Source organism: Pseudorca crassidens, chromosome 2, assembly GCF_039906515.1.
Source record: "Pseudorca crassidens isolate mPseCra1 chromosome 2, mPseCra1.hap1, whole genome shotgun sequence".
Classification (NCBI taxonomy): domain Eukaryota; kingdom Metazoa; phylum Chordata; class Mammalia; order Artiodactyla; family Delphinidae; genus Pseudorca; species Pseudorca crassidens.
Window position 1 is genome coordinate 118,207,868 of NC_090297.1, and position 18,996 is coordinate 118,226,863.

Here is an 18,996-nt window from a genome sequence, read left to right on the forward strand (position 1 = left end):
CACATGGTTTTCAGATCTTTCACCAGTGCAGGAAGAGAAGGGAATAACTATACTCACTGAATATTGCAGGGTCCAAATGGTATAATGTGCTCAGTCAGTGCTAACAGTGAATACCTGCATCAATAAGGTGTTGCCATCTGAATCCAAGGGAAAGTAGTAAACAGAGTGTATGAATATCGGGCACTTTGTGTCTCCCTTTCTGAGTTTAGCTTGTCAGGATGTATTACAGTTGATATTTATTAGGAGAGGGATCCTCCCAATTGATCAAGGGCTCACCTGGTATAAGGAGCGAAGTGAATAACAAGCCTACCTTAAGATAGAGTTTCATATCAAGAATGTTCAGGAGTCAAGAAGGACTCATATGAGGTTATTATATAGATATATATTTAATAGAATATATGTGATTGTGGTTACAGATACATATTTGGTGCTTTATCAAGAAGTATGAGTTACATAGTATACAACGTATTGGTTACAAAATTAGAAGATAAACACATTGTTTCTAAATGAAAAACTTATAAGATAAATGCTGACAAATGGATTTCCAAACCTTTCATTTCTACACTTTTCTCTGGGCTGGTCTCCTGAAGATGAGTTGCGAGTTGCAGCATTCTTAAAAAATTTAGTCCCCCCACATTCTAATAACATATGACATGAAAAGAACTTTTGGCAAAAATTATCCAGATTACTTCTCTCCATTGGAAAAGTTTTCAGCATTTCCCATTGTTTTGTCTATGCCTTAGTTTATACATTTTCCTAGATAGTGAGTTAAATGCTTTTAATTGTATTCATTATTAGATAACAGTGGTTAGACTCAACTATTTAAAATGTATCCTCATACAGGGGGAGAAAAGAAATGGAGATATAGGTGTGAGACAGAAAGGAAAATTGTCTCAGGTGAAAAAACAAGAGGCTTATCAAACTGGATATAAATGTTGGTTTTGTAGCTTCTCTACTAGAAATGATTATTATTAAACTGTGAGGTGAGGATAATATTCCAAAGTTCGGGTTGTCTGTCTCTTTCCCTTTACTCTCTGCTATGAGTTTCCATTCAAAGCTACAAATGTCTCTGTTGGAAGTCTTGATCTTTTCAGTTCCAGTATGCTGGGGAGAGCCTTTCTTTGGATATCTATTGCTCTGGTCGGCCATATAACCTATTTGAATGAAAATATGTTTAGCACAGTGAGTAGTTGCTAAATTGCTAAGGAGCCTTATCCAAGGCAAGAATTGAACACACTCTTATAGAATGGAGAGCCTGGAAAACCCATACACTGAGATGTATCAAGACATCGTGTCCAGAACCTACAGAGAGTTGCCTGGCCCTTGGGTTTGGACATTTGGATGTTAGAAACTGGGTTCTCCATGCTCTGCTCTCTGGCACATGCAAGCCCACTGGGGAAAGAAAATCTTCCATGTTTCTTCTTTTATCTAATCAAGAATCCCTAGGATATTAAAATGGATTTTCACATCAATCTGCATTGTTAGTCAAGAAAAGCCTTCCTGCAAGTCTTGATGGTGACAGCAGAAACTATTTGATTTTCAATCAAGTGGAGCTGCTCTTAAATGTCTCCTAGTGAATGGTCTCACTTTGTAGGTCTGGGCACTTACTTCTTTACCACTTCCCATCTCTCCTTTCCCCCCTTTCTTTTCTCATGACCCTATTTCTCACAAACTTGCTAAATTACCAGGAAACAAGGAAAATACCTGCTAGAGGGAATGATTTCAGGGATAAAAATGATTCCTCTGAAATATGATAGCCTTTGAAATGATTCTCAAATTATCAAATTTGTGATGGGACGGATAGCTTGACAAAGCCCTGGCAGAGAATGTTTATTAGTTTACCAATTGATTTACTAATGGTCAAGTTTTTATTGAAACTTCTGGATATCTATTATTCTTTGGGAAATAATAACAAGTCCACCCTGTTGAAAGGGAGTGTATACAGAGAGCACATCAACCAAGCATAATCCATGGCTTTGTAGAGGACAAAAGTAAAAACAATTTCTTTAACAACTTCTTCTCTTTATGCACTAAAAACTGAAATCTGCTTAAAGCATAATTTATACCATAGAGAATTAGAGTACATAGGTGGTATGGGGAGTGGGGCACAAAATGTTTTCATAAATTTGATTCTATTGATTTGAAAGCAAAGTTACTGAAACACCTCAGTTCTGCATTTCAGAAGATGTCTATCTGAGAGAAAGAAAATGTGTATGTGTGTGCATGTGTGCGTGTGTGTGTAAGGAGTTGTTCACATAAACAAGCATTGCTTTAGCAGATGAACATGGAACACAGCCTCCTAATTTACTCTGAGAGTCTGTCTCTTTCTTCTGGTCAAGTTTAGATCCTAATCAGACACCAACCACAACCACAAACTATATCAAACCCAGGCAGAAAAACAGGTTATGGTGGTTACCTGACCTACCTGCCAATCTTAGGTTTCTCTCAAGGATGAGAAGCATATACTCCTATTCCCATTGACTACCTCTCTACATTCCAGATTCACTTATGACTGTTACATTTTCACAAGGAAGGAAAATGTCAGCACCACAGGGCTCTCTCCTGCATTGAGTTTCATACTTTCCCAGGCAATTTACTCAAGGGAGAGTGTGGAGGAAGGGGAGGAGGCAAAGGGAGTGATAAACAGATGTTACACATCTTTTTTCCTGGAAAGATCATCCCAGTTTTCCTAATTTCCCAAAATTTAAAAGAATGTTTATTTTGTTTGTGTTACTATGGCAACTTCTAGCAGCTCAGTTTTTTTTCTAAGTTTAAAAACACCAAAGATTTCAAAGAATTTTCTAGGGCAATTTTTATACATTTGCTTTTTCATTTTGGGCTGTGATATTTGTACTCCTTTTAATTTTATTATTTAGAAGAGTGTGTGTGTATGTGTGCGTGTGTGTGTGTGTGTACTGCTTTAAATTTAAAATCATATTTACATATATATTACATGTCACCGGTTGACTGAAAGGCATTCATGCTTCTTGTAGCCTTTACAGCATTGTCCTCCTGGTGCTTTTCCTGCCCTCTGCCTCCTGGGTTCAGCTTATGAAAAGGTGAATGTCCTTCTTATCCTCCACTGACAATTCTACCCACTTACATAGGATGTGCAGTCAGTTTGTGAATACAGTCAGTCCGAGTCTTTGTCATATCAACCATCTTGGTGAACTCTGTAATCTCTAGTTAATTCTCTGGGTATTTTCAAACATTTTGTTGTTTCAAATAATATGAATAAAATATTTGAAATATTAATGACATCAAAATTTTTCTTAAAAGTGTTTTGGCATTCAAGAAAAACATAACTCACCTAGATTCTTCAGTTCTTAAATTTTCTAGCTGCATTAGCAAGTAAAGGATTGGTGATTTTATACTGATTTGGGGCAGCATAGACAGATGCTGAGGATGGTTGTGCTGGGAATTCTTGTTGTGAGTTGCTTGTCACTCCTACACGAATAGACATGGTGAGAACTTCTTTTTCATGCTCACAATGTTGGTCTGGCCTAGCTGTCGACTGCTTGATGACGGAGTTTCTTTGAATTGAGCAATACTGACAAATATGAATGAACTCATACCAGACTAGCAAGAGTTGGCAGTAGACCCAGTCACTCCGACCCACTTTCAGAGTTTGAAATGGCAAGTATTCAGGAAGGGCACATTAGCCTTTGAAATACAAAAAAAAAAAAAAAAAAAAGGAAAACCCAACAAATACAGTCAGTGTTTACTCAAAGAATACAGTCATATAGTTGCTTCGCTTTCAATACTCTTAGGAATTAAGTGAATAAATGGGCTACAAACATGTGAAACTAGGAGTGTGTGAAAGAAAAAAAGAAACAAAAGGAGTAAATACAAGACTAAACAATGTAGTCTTCTATTTAAACATTTCAGATTTTTATTAGTCCTTTAAAAATTACTTGTTTAGTTAACTCTGTGTCCTCACCTTGGTTATATTCATACATAGTTTGACTCTATTACTAGATTATGTAAATCATTGTTTAATCAAATCTACTAAAGATAAGAAAAAAATTCTAGCAAGACTTATAGTAAGGAAATACAGAATTAAAAGTTTAAACCTACTAAAAGTACCATGGCTTATCAATTGGTTGTGTGTAAGGCATGTTAGGGGTATAAATGTGCATTTTGACTATAAATACAATTCATTAATGCAGGGAGCAAAATAGGGAGGGAAGTGAGGGGTTGCTAAAAGATCAGATTATTTTGCAAAATGCAGGGTACTTTAAAATTTTATCTCACTTAGAACGTCTCTGCCTTTAGTCAAATTAAGTTTTCCAAAGATAATTTGGTGTTTTAAAGATAATCGTCTTTTACTAAACAAACTGATGGCATCATAGGAAAACTAACCATTTTAGGCTTGACGAGATTTTCCCATCTTAGTGTACAGCCCTCTTGATATTGAGGTGGGAGACCACTGCAATGAGTAGCAACTGTTTTATATGATTGGAGTCAGAAATTTTGGAATTTTATACTCACACGAATTTTAAATAATTTGAAAACTGAAACTTTGTGCCTACATACTAGAGGCATAGATACCTGTATAAAGTAGTCCCTTGTCAATCTCAGGTCATTGATTTAATACAGAATTTGGTAACTTTATGCATGGGAAGGTATGAGGGAAGTATAGGGAAAGAAGTTATATGGATGGCGTTCAGATCGATTTTATATAAACACAGCATATTTATGTATCTATATCTCTTGTTTATAATCTCTAGCTAACACAAAGATGCTCTCAGAAGATCAATATTTTTTAACAGCGTATTTGCTTAAAAAATCCAATAGTGGCTCTGCCTCATAAAATTCTTAGCAACTTTTACTAACCAAGTTCAGAAATAATGAGAGGGGTGACCCCCTCATGGATCAGAATTTTTTTAAAAATGAGATCAATTAGTTTCAGTTGAAACTGGTCTTTCCACATCCACATTCTTTTTCATACCAATTTAGGGGGAGATCCATTACCTAAACCAAATGGACCTACATTCAATGATATCATATTCTTATCTTATATTTCCTTTGATAGATTTTTTTCTGTCATTCTGATTGAGTTTCACAACAACATACAAGAGTAGAGCTTAATTAAGAATGGGGGCAGGAAGAGGAAATTGGAAAAGGAAGGCATTTGGGCAATAGATAAACATCCAAAACAATGTGGGCAAAGGAGGAAGCAACACTCTCTGGGGTTTTCCATTTGAGAGTTTTTGAGCAAAAGCTGCTATAGGAAAATATGTGGGTTGCTGGAAAGTGCAGGGTTATTGTGGAGGAAATAACTGTCAGGATGATTCTCACAGACCAACTACATTGCTACTTGATGAACTCCTGATAAAACCCAGAGCGCACAAAGCGAGGCAGTGAATCCTTTTCCATCAGAGCATGGATTCTTTTCTGGGCCACATCAAAGCTGCTTGGGGAAGGTTCCGCCAGGTTCTTCACTGTGATGTCCTTCGTGAAATGATCAATATTCACCTATGAGACAGGAAACAGGGTCACTGAGTCAGCCAGGTTATGGGATTTGAGGAGGGGTTGGGAGAGAAGTGGAATTTCTCACCAGTATAACACACGAGGGGAAGAGAGTCATAGCAAGTGAGAAATATCATTTCTACTTTATACGCAGTGGGGTAAGGCAACTTCAACAAATGCTTCAACAAATGCATGACTCAGATTAAGATCAACCAGTGATAGACACCCACTGTTAGAAACAAGCAGCCAACACATGCAGACCTCATATAATCCTCACAATAACCCTAAGAATGAGTCTTTCCTTTTGTAGGGGAAAGATAGATAGATAGATAGGTAGATAGATAGATAGATAGATATAGATAGAGACTTCTTCAAGATCACAGAACTAATAAATGTATTTGAATGCAGAGACTCTGAATTTGAATCCAAGTATCCTGATGCCTAATCCCACAATCCTCCTACCACAGCATTTTGTTTCACACCTAGTGGGGAGAATGAAGAGAGAGAAAGAACTTCTGACCAGGAATCCAAGAACTTTTGCATGGTTCTCGAAGAATAAAGAAATTTGGTCTTTTCCTGAAACTAAGTGGGAAACAATGGTTCTAGTGCAACAATAATAACAATAGCAGCTAATACTTAATGAGTGCGGAGAGCTTAACTTTTACAGGCACTGTGCTATGAATTCATTGAATCTTACAACTCTAGGAGGCAATACTGACACCTACATTTGACACCTGAGGGACAGAAATGTTAAGTGACTTGCCCAAGATCATAAGTGGTAGAGAGAAAACTCAAAAGCCCAGCAATGTTGCTTTTACCCAGTAGACTGCAGTGTTGGAAGGCATTATGGCGTATTTGTCCTGAATGCAGGGCTACTACATCGAACCATTCCCAGGGACACCATTCATGTTAGGGTCCGTGTAAATGGCCCCTGGAGTTGTACAGTGTACAACCTGCCTGGACTTGTCTGAGTATGATTTGAGAGAAATCACTGTACAACACGTAGTATGTTTCAATGACTCTTAAGGTGTCTGCATGTAAAAGAGAAAGAAACAAATCAACCAATATTTTGAATTGGAACATGAGAAAATGTTTTAGGTCTCTCCTGGCCTGCTAGAAGTTCTTGATACTGAGAAAAGCTATTTGGGCTCAGAGAATTATGCAGCAGCTTTAGGTCAGAGTCAGGGACAAAGACATGATTGGGGAGTACCAGGCCAGAACACACAGGAGTGACTGTGACTGAAGGTCCAGGATGAAGTGAGTTGAGGCTATGACATGTTTTCCACAGGTGAGAGGGGCCTGTGTGCTTTATGCAGGAATGGCAGAAGACTACACAGACACCACTGGAAACAGCCCCAGAGGTGAGGTAGTCTGACTCCTGCCTTCATGGGTGAAGACTCCGAGACCCAGAGAGGTCATTACAGGCCCGCAAACAGCTAGTGAGGGACAGAGGTGAGGCTATCATGTATATTTCTCTATTCTCAGTCTGTTATTCTTCTCACCACACGAAAGCGATATTTCTTCCTTCTTTTAAATATATACTGAGCTAGGTGGGCAGCCTTACTCAAATAGTTACATTTCTAAAAATTATAGAATTATCTCCTAATCCTACTTTTTAAAGAAGTGATGTATTTAAAACTTTCTAACACATTGTATGCACCAGCAAAAGCAGCTATTTGTCTTATAAGTTTTATGTGCATGGGCTCCTCTAATGAATCATTTTGATATATACTCGTCCGTTTGCTAGAGAGCCAAGAAAATATTTTTCATTAATTTAAAATATGGACAGTTGACAACTTGCAATATACGAGTTTTCTACTTATTGAACTACGCAGGGTCACTTCTCTTTTTTTAATCTTAGTTCAAATTTTTTTACAACTGTATCTCTCCTTCAGTTCCTTATCTTAAAGAACTGAGGTGAATATTCAGAGAAAGAAAATTTAGATTACTATTTGCCTGGGTAGATTTGTTTTATAGGTCAATCTGCTGGTCACCAAAATGAAATAGTAAATTTGGGGGTCAAAATACAAGAGTTGGAGAATTTAAAAAATTACAGCTACAATTTATTAAACATCCTCTAGGTACACATACATATATGTGAGAGGATTACAGTTAAGGGAACAGAGAATTAGAGAGCTTTAGTGAGAAACTTGCCCAAAGGTACACGTTGAGAAAGGTCTGGGTTGGGACATCTGCACCCATTCATCTCACAAATATTCACTGAATGTTTATTATGTGTCAGGAGTGATCCACATTCTCTCTGATGCCCAGCTCAGAGACTGGAGGCCAAGGCTATTTTATTTTGAGCTCACAGGTCCTCATAATGAGGGCCACCATTTGTGTGTTCTAGTAACTCAGCCAGGGTTTTGTTTATTTTGAAACTTCTTTTTTTTTTTTTTTTTGCGGTACGCGGGCCTCTCACTGTTGTGGCCTCTCCCGTTGTGGAGCACAGGCTCCGGACGCGCAGGCTCAGCGGCCATGGCTCACCGGCCCAGCCGCTCCACGGCATGTGGGATCTTCCTGGACCGGGGCACGAACCAGTGACCCCTGCCTCAGCAGGCGGACTCTCAACCACTGCGCCACCAGGGAAGCCTTTGAAACTTCATTTTTAATGTCTCATATTTTCATGATAAACACCAATGTTCTAGTAAGGAACCTCGAGAACAAAACTTTCCTGGAGCTCAAAGCAATAGTCCAGATGAGTCTCCACGATGTACAGATATTGCAACAAATCCTAGACTTCTGTAAATAGGAATGATGTTGGTAGGAAGATAGGCTGGAAATGGGAGATCAGTTGAAGTCAGAAAATGGGTGTCAAATTTAATACTAATCTCCTTGGTAACATCACAAATAGAGATTCCACGTGGATAGAAGAATAATGTCCCAGCACAAAAGGCATCAGAAATAGGGGAAGTTAACATATATGCATAGGGTGGGAGCCTGAGGAGTAGAACAGGAGATCTGGATAAGATTCCACAGCAAGACTAAGCCCAGTTCCATCTTAGGACTCTCACTTTCTCCACCTTGACCCATGGTGCTCTATACTCTTATGCTCCTGACCTCTACCTCCTGTGTCATGGAGGGAGCTCATCTGTTGGTATTAGGTATATAATTTGTCCATCCATTCAAACATATTTATCTTTCAAAAAGGATCAGTGATGAATAATCCATTACCAAAGGAATAAATATCAAATGGTGGGACCTCAAGAGTCTAGAGCACCTGAGAGAGAAAAAGGGTATTGGGGTTTTCCCCTCTCAAATAATCTTAAGTTAATTACTGCCTACCTAGAGGGTTTGTTCAGATCACCCCTGTGATTGACCCCAAATCTTGATGAAATGTTTGATGTCCAGATTGGATTATGGGATGCAATGTGAAATTAGTGACCTGACCAAAACATGATGAACAGGTCTTGCTGAGGCCATCCTGAATTCCACAGAAAGCCTTTTCAATTCAGTTTCATAAACAGCAAAGGGCAGATAAACTACCCCAAATCCTCTTTGAAATCAACACACATCTTGTCTTTAGCAGTCAGTTAATGGTACATTTTCTTCTGACATCTCTAGCACTATTATCCTGTAATCATTTGATTTTTTGTAAGTAGAAACCCTGTTTCCCCTGACTAGAGTGTAAATGGAAAAGGCTTGGGGGAAACAACGGGATGGGGGACAATAGAAGGGAAAAGAGAGAGTTTTCATAAGAAAAGAAAGGGAAGGAGGAGAAGGGGAAGAGGAAGAGAGAAGAAATTAAGTGGTAGAAACATTCAGTAAGCATTCATTAGTTCAAATGCTGAGATATACATTTTCACGTCCGCTCTTTAATTTCATCCTCACAACAATAGTGCAAAAATAGCCTTCATTACCCTCATTTTTCCCAAAGAAAGAAACTAAGTTCAGACAGACTCAATCATTTATCTAAGATCATACAACTAGTATCATTCTGACTTGCGATTACATACTACTGAAAAGAGACCCATGATTGCTTAGAAAGTGACCTAAACAGAGTTCAAGTTCATACCTGCTCGACTGTATTGCTCTGCCTTTCCACTCAGTAGGCGCTTACAAAAGGTGGCCCACTCTCAAATAGGAATAGCCTGTGGCTGCAAAGTGTACTGCAGTTGGAAATCCTTCCTGGGAAGTTGTTGAGCTGACCACACTCACCCACCTTCCCATCAGGACCAACCTCTTTAGGAGCCTCTGCTTGGATGAATTCTTCATAAATTTTCTTTGCCTTCTCAGCCATCTTGACAGGGGACTTGATCTTCTTGTAATCCTCACAGGCCATCCAGAACTCAAGGTTTTCCTCACTAAATTCAGACCTCAGGAAACTTTTGAAACTGGCAAGTCCGTCTAGCAAGGAAAAAGGTTATTTGAGGAAATGTATTCACCCTATCTATCTATCTATCTAACACTATATCCCACGTTGTAGCCTAGGTTTATTTACTATATATTCCTGTCATTTATGCCATAACCTTACAAAAGTTAACTCATTTGCTCCTCATTACGAATCTATTTTACAAATGAAGTCAGAGAGATCAAGTAACTTGCCCTTAGTTAACCAGCTGCTAAGTGGCAGAGCTGGGATTCGGATCCAGACAGTCTATACTTAGGTGATGAAGGTTTACCTGTATACAACAACCAGGGACACTGTGAACACTAATGCCATTCTGGATACTTATCAATTACCAAAAGGAAAAAAATACATTTAAAACTTGATTTGGTAGTGTAAGTAACATTAATGTTGATTCTCGTGTATGAACTACTTGCAGTCTTTTTGTTTTTCTACAGATGATTTTTGAACAAATATCATGTTCTGGGAATTATGGCAAGTAAAATAGACATGGTTCTGGCCCTAATGAAGTTTATAGATCCTGGGGGAGGTAGAAAAGAAAATGAAGAAACACACACAAATAAATGTACACAACAAAAGAAAACCATACGAAAGATAGTAAGAGTAACAAAAGGGGTCCTAACCTCGTTTTAGGTTTAGGGAAAGCCTCCATGAGAAAGTGACATTCCATTTGAGACCTGAAGGAGGAGTGGGAAGGGGCCCAATGAAGTCACCACTTGCAGAGTAGTTACTATGCCCGTCAATTATACATCAGTCTATAAACATATTAAATTCAGTATAATTATAACTACTGTGATTCTGTTTTCAGTGCACTGTTGCTCCTGTAGAATATATTTCAGCTTATAATTTAAATATATATACATCTATATACGAATATCTATCTATCTATCTATCTATCTATCTATCTATCTATCTATCTATCTATTAGAGATTCTTGGGCCTGATCCTTTTGTTTTCTTTTTCTTTCCTACCCCTCCAGCTCTAACCTCCAAAGTGGTAGATAAGTAGAAGGCAAGGTCAGGATTTAGGAAGGCACTGGAGAGGAACAAAGGAAAAATCACTCTTTATCTTCAATATTTTCTTCCTTTTAAAGCTGTCTCTCTCTTTCTATCTATCTATCTATCTATCTATCTATCTATATATATATATGCTTTTTTTTAAACCCAAATTCTAACAAATGCATATGTACTGAGAGAGAATCCATGTCAATTTACTATGTAGGGAAAGTAGATTTCTAAAGGAAGGAGAGAAAATTCTAGTTTTCCACAGACTGTATCACAATTACAGACATGCCTGGCATGTCATTTGCCTCTCAGGGCAGAAGGTTGGACTGACTATAACCAGTACATCAGGGTCCACCTTTCTAACTTGTTCCCCATCAGGAGACACTTCTTCAATTCATTAGTTTTACTTGCAGACATATTCATGTACTGAATTCATTTCCTTTGACCTAATTTCTATCTATTTCCCTTCCCCTTGAGTATTTCTCCCTACTCCTTTTTATGGACTCTAAATTTTCATTCATTAATCATTGCTTAATACATCGATTTTATACAATATGCACAAAATGTGATGATTAAGCCTGAAATATATGGTTGTCTTTTTTCAATTTTCCTTCTGTGCATTTTTATTGTCTTCATACCCCTCACAGTTCCCTGAAACTGTGTTCAGTTCTAAAGAAACAGAATGACTAAGTTATAATTAATTGGATTAGGGTCACCAGTGATTCTGAATCCAAACAAAACACTTTGCATTTTAATCCCCTCTCCCTGTACTTAACCTAAAACCATTTTTTATTGATCAACACCTAAAAATACTTTGGGAAGTGATGGTAGGTATGATAAACAATTTTCTCTAGAAACACAGCTAGAAGAATTACTTTGAAACCACTTGATAATGTTTACCTGGTTAACATCAGATGTATTTTCCCTCTCTCTCTGCCCGTATTTCCCACCATATTTCCGGCACTATTTGTTATCATTTAGTGGCACGGGAGTCAATGGTACATGCTGAAAGAAGAAATAACCCCCGAATTCTCTCTCTATCATTCTTAAAGTTTTCATTGTTTCTTAAACAAAAGGTGTCAGGTAGTCTTTGTTGAAATGAGAAAATTCCCAGGCACTTTCTAGCTACCGGGAAATGACGATAGGAATGAAGTCTTATGAGCGCCCACACAATCAGGTCTAAGATTGTAGACAAAGCAATAACTTCACAGAATAAGTCTGGGCCAATTTATTCTCATTAGCCCCATGTCCCCACAACATGGTGATTCAGGCACTCTGAATCACCCTCTCCACATCTTTGAAAAAGGTAGAGATAAAATTCTAGTCCTCAGAAACATTGTTATTTATGACCTGAGGATACATTCCAGGATTCCACAGCAATGTTAACATTTACCATACATATACCAAGTCGTCCGATACAGAAAATGCACTTGGAAAATAACTTTCCAGTGTATTGAGTCCATTTCCTGGGTACTGGTTTCATCATTCTCTTGAATCCTCAAAATCAAGACTCATAAAGTGGATTTATTATTGGTCTGGGAGATGTTTAAAGCTATTCTTTCTCTCATCTGGATTTTGAGGATTCTCTAGAGGGTCCCTTCCTAGGACCCTCTAACGCCACTCCCCAGATGATTTCTCCTCCTTAACTTCTGGTTTTCTACTGGTCCATTCCTCAGAGACTCTGAGGAATTCCCATTACCCCTGAGGAAGTCCTCTTGGGTCAGAGTCAAATCTACTCTAGGCCAAAGTCTCTATTCTGTGAGGAACACACATGTCTTCTTTGCCTCACATTATTCCCCTGCCCACTCCACACCCCAGTAGAGTCCTCAGTACACAGCCCTGAAAAATCCCTACATTATTCCTTGCTGAGCCCACACAGAGCCTCAAAATACCATTCCACACACATCTTCGGGCATCCTTTTCCTAAGAAGTAGGTGAAACCCACCTGATCTTCCGGTCTGGTGGCAACACTCTGGGTTGTGACCCACATTATAATCCCAGAGCTGGCCCTAATGAGTGATGCCACTTTTGACATCCCTGTAAAATAAAATAACAACCCTGCCAAAGAACAAAATGAAACCACCTATAAAACCACTTTAAAAATAAAAAGAGTATAAGACAAATCCAAGTCCAACTGGTATAAAGGAAAAAAATGCTGAAAAGTAGATTAGCACAAATCTCTTCTCCTAGAGGAAAAATAGTGAAACGTTACTGATAGTTGGTAAATACCATTTCATAGTTTACTTTCAAAGCATGGACTCTAGAGTTAAGATTGCCTGGAGGTTGATGCTTACACACCACACTACTACAGTAACTTGGGCAAGTAATTTAACTTCTCCAAGCCTCAGTTGCCACATCTGGTAAGTGGGGTACTAATGGAAACTACCTGACAGGGTGGTAATAAGTGTTAAATAATTCATGGAAAGCTCTTACATGATGTTGAACATAATGATAGCTCAATAAATGCTGACTTTCATCATTATTATTCATGCCCAATTTAAAAGTAATCTTTATCACCATTCAAAACCCAACTCAAATGTTGCCTCATATACAAGGTAGTCTTTACCCAGTAGCTCCAACTTGCTGTTGAGGATTTTTAGCATCATAAGAGGAGAGATCACTTTCTCGGTTTTGGTTGGGATTATTTGCTTCTATGGCTATCTTTCCCAGGAGGCTGTTGATGATTTGAGTTCAAGGTTTGAGTTTCATTTATCTTTGCCCTTCTTTTGAAAGCATCCCACCTCCTAGTCTAAATCTGTGGGCCTAACATTTAATAGAGGTTCAAACTGAATAAAATAAGACCCATTGAGACAAAAGTTTCCTCTCAAGTCTCAAAACTGAAGAATACAAACATTAAGGAAAAATAAAATGACTGATTTTGCTATTGCTGTAGTATTTTATTTCATGGGCAAGTTACCTAAGCTCTCTATGTCTCAGTTCCCTTTTCTGAAAAAATACGGATTGTTTTTGCACCTGTTTTTGTAAGTCCTAAAATTATTGAAATCGTTAGATAAACTAATAAATGCAAAGTGCATAGGACAGTGCCTGGCACATGGTGAATAATAAATGTAAGCTATTGCTTTTATTGTTATAATTGTTGCTTTAAAGGGAATTGTGGCTACCAGTGAGTAAGATGATGATAAATGTGAGCCAGAAAATAGAAGGGAGGAAATTGGAAACAAAAGAAGAGAAGCAGAAGGAGAATGCAAAGACGGAAACAAAAAGAGGAGCCCGGAGCCAGGCTATTCCATTCCCCATGCAAGAGTCCAAATCTCAAGCGTGTCTCAAGGAAATGTTCTGACATTTTGGAACTCCTGGGGCAAAAAGATTCACGTAAAAACTTTGCTACTACTGGGTTGTGTTTCATTCTTCGTCTGCTCTTAAAGACAGTCGTGTGGAAGAGTTTAATGTCACTGTCTTATGTAAACTCCCACGTGCAACCTGTTTTTGTGTTTAAAAAGCAATACAGCAGTTATGTGCCCCATGGACCTTCAAAAAGAAAACAGATGGTGCCACATATAAAACTGAAGACAAGAACGTAAGGACAACTGCTGTCCTTTCAGAACAGAGTCGAATACACTGGGCTATTAAAAACTAGTTTTCATAGGTTATCAGGTAATGCCTATTAGGTTTTAATAGGTTTAATAAGTGATTATCTTGTAATAACCTATAACAGAATATAATCTGTAAAAAAATGAATCATTCTGTACACAATGCAGTATTGCAAATCAACTATATTTCAATAAAAAAAAGATTTTTAAAAACTGAGGAAAGAAAGAGAGGAATCTTGTGGAAGAGAAGAGATTGAGGAGCAGCTTAACCATCCTTTTTTAAAGAGGTTTGGTACCAATTGATTTCATTTCCACTCAAGAAAATTTAAGAAAAATGTGGATTTAAGAAATGCTTGGGGAACTGAATCAATATCTTACATTAGCACAAGAGAATGCCAAATGTTCCTCATAAATCAGCAAATATGCCATTCCTTGAGGTTAAATGATTTAATTTATCAAATCAAACATGCAAGAAGGGATTGTGAAGTTTTAAATACGCATTCTTCAAATGTATCTTTCTTCATTACCTATTCTGCATCAATCACAGCTAATGTCAGAACTATCATGGTTCTGGTTATAGACCGTTAGATTTGCAGATTCAAATAAGAATATCTCATAAGAACTGAGTTGCCAAAGTTTGGCTTAAAAGTTATTCACGGTGCACGAAAGCTGGTGTTTGGGGAAAAAGGTCAAAAATTGTTTCTTTAGGGCTTCGCTGGTGGCGCAGTGGTTGAGAGTCCACCTGCCGATACAGGGGACACAGGTTCGTGCCCGGGTCCGGGAGAATCCCACGTGCCGCGGAGCGGCTGGGCCTGTGAGCCATGGCCACTGAGCCTGCGCGTCCAGAGCCTGTGCTCCGCAATGGGAGAGGCCACAGCAGTGAGAGGCCCGCGTACCGCAAAAAAAAAAAAATTGTTTCTTTAGGTTGACGGTGTTGGGGTAGAATTACTTGGGCATGCCTGTCATTCCACTAGTCCTCTTCTAGAAATAGCTGGACAGAGGGCAGTAGAGACAAAGTGGCAAGAGACAGACACAGCAAGAGGGAGAGTCATAGAAGCAGAGATAGAGGGCAAAATGGAAAGAGAGGAAGAGACGAGACACAGAGCAGAGAAACAGAGGCAGAGGGAGGGAGAAGCTGTCTTATTCGCTCATGGCATCACCTCCCATAGAGCATGGCACTCTTTTGTTTCTGTGAGATCTCTGTATCCATACCAGAAACCCTCTTTTTCATTCATGCTAGTTTGAATGGATAGATATCTTCTCAAGGAAAGAATTTTGACTAGAACAGTTATCAAATGCTTTTCCATTTATTGCTTGGGGAAATTGCCCAAGTCTTAAAAGTGTTAATTACTTAAAAGTTTAATGATGTGGAACTTAAGAACACACATATATATACACAGACATATACTATATATATAACATATACAGTATACATAATTTTAAAATATATCTAATTAAATAAAACATTGTGAATTTTATATATATTTACACACACATGCATATACAGACTTCCCCTCTAAGAAGCAGAAAATATTACTGTGAGACTCTCAGGCCTCAAGCTCACATCATGAAAATCATCTATTTGCAAGCTGAAGAACTTCAGTCCCTCAACAAATGCTAAGGTGTTAACACCAACTGCCTCTGGCTTAACTTATAGTTAAGTTCTCCTGAAAGCCTGAAATATATGAACATGTGGCCCTAAGGATTAGTATGACTGAAAAGGATTTTATATGGCCACATAAATATATATCCTTCTCTTTAATGGTTTTAAAAACATGGAAGTGGTTCTGCTAATTCTCAGGTTTGTTGACAATAAATACCTGTACCCAGGGTACTTAGAATTCATAATATATAATATGTCATCTGTCAGGTTGCTACTGGCCCTAAAACCACTGTGTAACACAATAAATAAGTCAATTGATAAACATAAATATTTTCTCCTAGTTGTCTTCATGGACTTTCTGTGTCCTAGAAGAATAATGAAATCATTCATTAACCCAGTTATTCAATAAGCATTCGTGGAACAATTTATATGTATCAGGACTGGGTACTCTGTTTAACACAAGAAATAAAAAGAAAATAAAAAATGGATAATATTGAGAAAGTTCCAAATCAGAGGCTTTGGTGTTCTGCCTCCAAATATAAGATATTGATTCTGTCACAGGTAAGCAGATTAACTCACCAAAAACAAGAAATAAAAAACGTTTGTATACAATTCAACATACATTCTTTGCTATGTAGCCTGTGTCTATTAATCTTGATGGTCCTGTGGGAAATATTTTTTAAATTCTTATTTTTGCAAAGCATTTAACAAAGTTTCATATTCCATCTTGTGATGAAAATGGAAAAATATGGGTTAGATATCTTACATTGAATCCTATTTTTAGAGTGAACGATTCAACAAATATTTGTTTTCCTATTACCGTGCACTTCCTGTTATGAAATTATCCAGAAGAAAAAGACTAAATCCTGGCTGTCAATGAGTTTATAATCTGTCATAGGAGGGAGACGGCTATGATCAGAGTACAATGTAGCAAGTAACAGCGGCATAAAAATGTGCAGACAAATTGCACTGGAACCTCAGAGAGAGGATAAATCATTCTGGACGGTCAAGGAAGACTGGGCATTTAGTATTTAGATTCGCTTTTATAGGAGAGGAGAATTTCAACAGACAGAGATATGAATACAAAGTATTCCAGCCAAAGGGAATACATGTAGAAATCCTATATGGAGGGGAGAACAGTTCAATTTGACTGCAGACCAGCCGTATCATCATTATTATGGAGAATCCTAAACATTGGAAATTTGAACTTGGTACTTTAGGCCTGGGAATCAGTAAGGATTTTGTATTGGGGAAAGGCAAACGGTGCTCAGGTATATTGGTATTAGCTTGGAGAGGAGTTCTTACTGGCACTTTTTTCATGTCTTGAATGGAGATATAAAAGGCCTGCTGCCAGAAGAGGAAACTGTGGTTAGGGGAGGTTAGCAACCCATGGCGGGTTACAAAAGCAATGAATAGCAGTTTGAACTGGGACATACACCCAATCCATTCCTCATAGTACAGTGATATGTACCCTGCTACACTGAATCCACAGCAAGCCATTATGAGGCCAAGCTGGAAGAGGCAGTATCTCTATTTTACCGATGAAAATTTTAAGAACTACACAGATCAAGCCACTAGCTCCGCTCACACAAGTAAGCAGGACAGATGGGAATACAACCTGCACTCAGGAGTCCTCAGGACACCTTATTTGCACATTCTCCCACCATGAGCTAGATAACTACACTCCCCTGGCATTCTTCCAAAATTGAAGAAACGTCAAAATTGGGGAAGAAGGACATGGGCAGCCTAAAGCGCTTTTTTTTGCCTCTGTCCTTCCCCTGACCTTTATAAAGATAATTCAGACTTACAGTTGTTCTGCAAGAGCTTGTCCAGGGAATCACGCCACTGCAGGGCCTTGTCCAATGAGGGTCTAAATCAAGTATTAAGAAAGAAAAAGGAGACAGCCATAAGAAGGGAGTTAAGCACATATACCAACAAAGACTTGGATTTGCTTTTCTTTGAAATGTTACAGTTGATGACCCATTCTCAGGACAAGGGAGTTAGAGCTGTTTTATTCTGAACAAGTGGGTATGATGAGCTGGGTTTGCTTGCCTACGTCTATCTTGCATATTTTCATCTCTTGTTGAACAATTGGGTTAGGCCTCTCCCTTTTCAGAAGGGCCTATTTGTCATGAAGCCACGTCTTGATATTCTTGTGTATCCCATAACAGTGCCTCCAATTGTGGTCTTTTTTTCCAAAAGTAACTGAATAAAATCCAGTTGTCCCATTATAGGGCTTGAACTCATGTTCCCTGCTTCACTAGTGCTGCACTTTAAACACCAACTTAATCCGCAAAGGGCGTCACAGCCCTTCGCCACCTTATTGGGATTGATGGAAGATGCAAGGTGTGAAGCTGCCTTGTGTTGGGAATGTGCTCACAGGAAGTCTACATTTTAAAAACTCTGGGTGCATTTTCCTGCCTAATTAGAACAGGATAATTTTTTTTTTAAGATTTATTCTTTCTGAGAAGAGTTGTTAGACACCGTGCAAAGGAATGTTGTACACAAATGCTCAGGATGCTGAAGGTACGAGTCAACACATAATTCCCCCTTAGGCTGTTTTTATTTTAACGTTTATATATGCAGAAACCCTGCAGCTCTTTCGTTTTAACTACCAATTTTTCTTTCACAGCAGAATTGTGTCAACGTGGGCTGGTATTGTCTGGGAAAAATGGCTGACTGTGCTCTCCCAGGGCTCCCCCCTCAGCCCCCGCTCTCACTCTTGTGTTACAATGTGAGTTCTTTGTTGTCAAATCAAAACAGACTAACAAGGCATTTATTAGAACATTAAGGCCAATGAAGGTGTTTTTCCTAAATTGGAATTTCCTTAGCTCTTAACTGGTTGATCAGCTGTTCAGACAACCCAGGAAAATTCCTGCGTCTGGCTTTTAAAAAAATAATATCTTAGGGCTTTAATTCTTTAGGTTATCAGTGAGATTGATAAGAGTTGCTGATTCTCCTTTTCGTTTTGCTTTTGAGGCTCAGAGTCAACCTCACTTTATCTATGTAACGAGTGCA

The 18,996-nt window shown here is 38.3% G+C and overlaps 1 protein-coding gene across 2 annotated transcripts in view; it reads right to left on the reverse strand.

Annotated features, from left to right (window-relative positions):
* Nucleotides 1-367: 367 nt before the first annotated feature.
* Nucleotides 368-18,996, reverse strand: part of RGS5 (regulator of G protein signaling 5) — an 85,400-nt gene continuing 66,771 nt past the window's right edge. For both annotated transcript variants that reach the window (XM_067728484.1, XM_067728483.1), the window contains exons 3-5: nt 17,787-17,848; nt 9,653-9,819; nt 368-5,478 (exon numbers count right to left, since the gene is read on the reverse strand). In XM_067728484.1, coding sequence (XP_067584585.1) covers nt 5,317-5,478; nt 9,653-9,754 — 264 coding nt within the window. In that variant the 5' untranslated portion in view covers nt 9,755-9,819; nt 17,787-17,848 and the 3' untranslated portion in view covers nt 368-5,316. The remainder of the gene's footprint in view (nt 5,479-9,652; nt 9,820-17,786; nt 17,849-18,996) is intronic.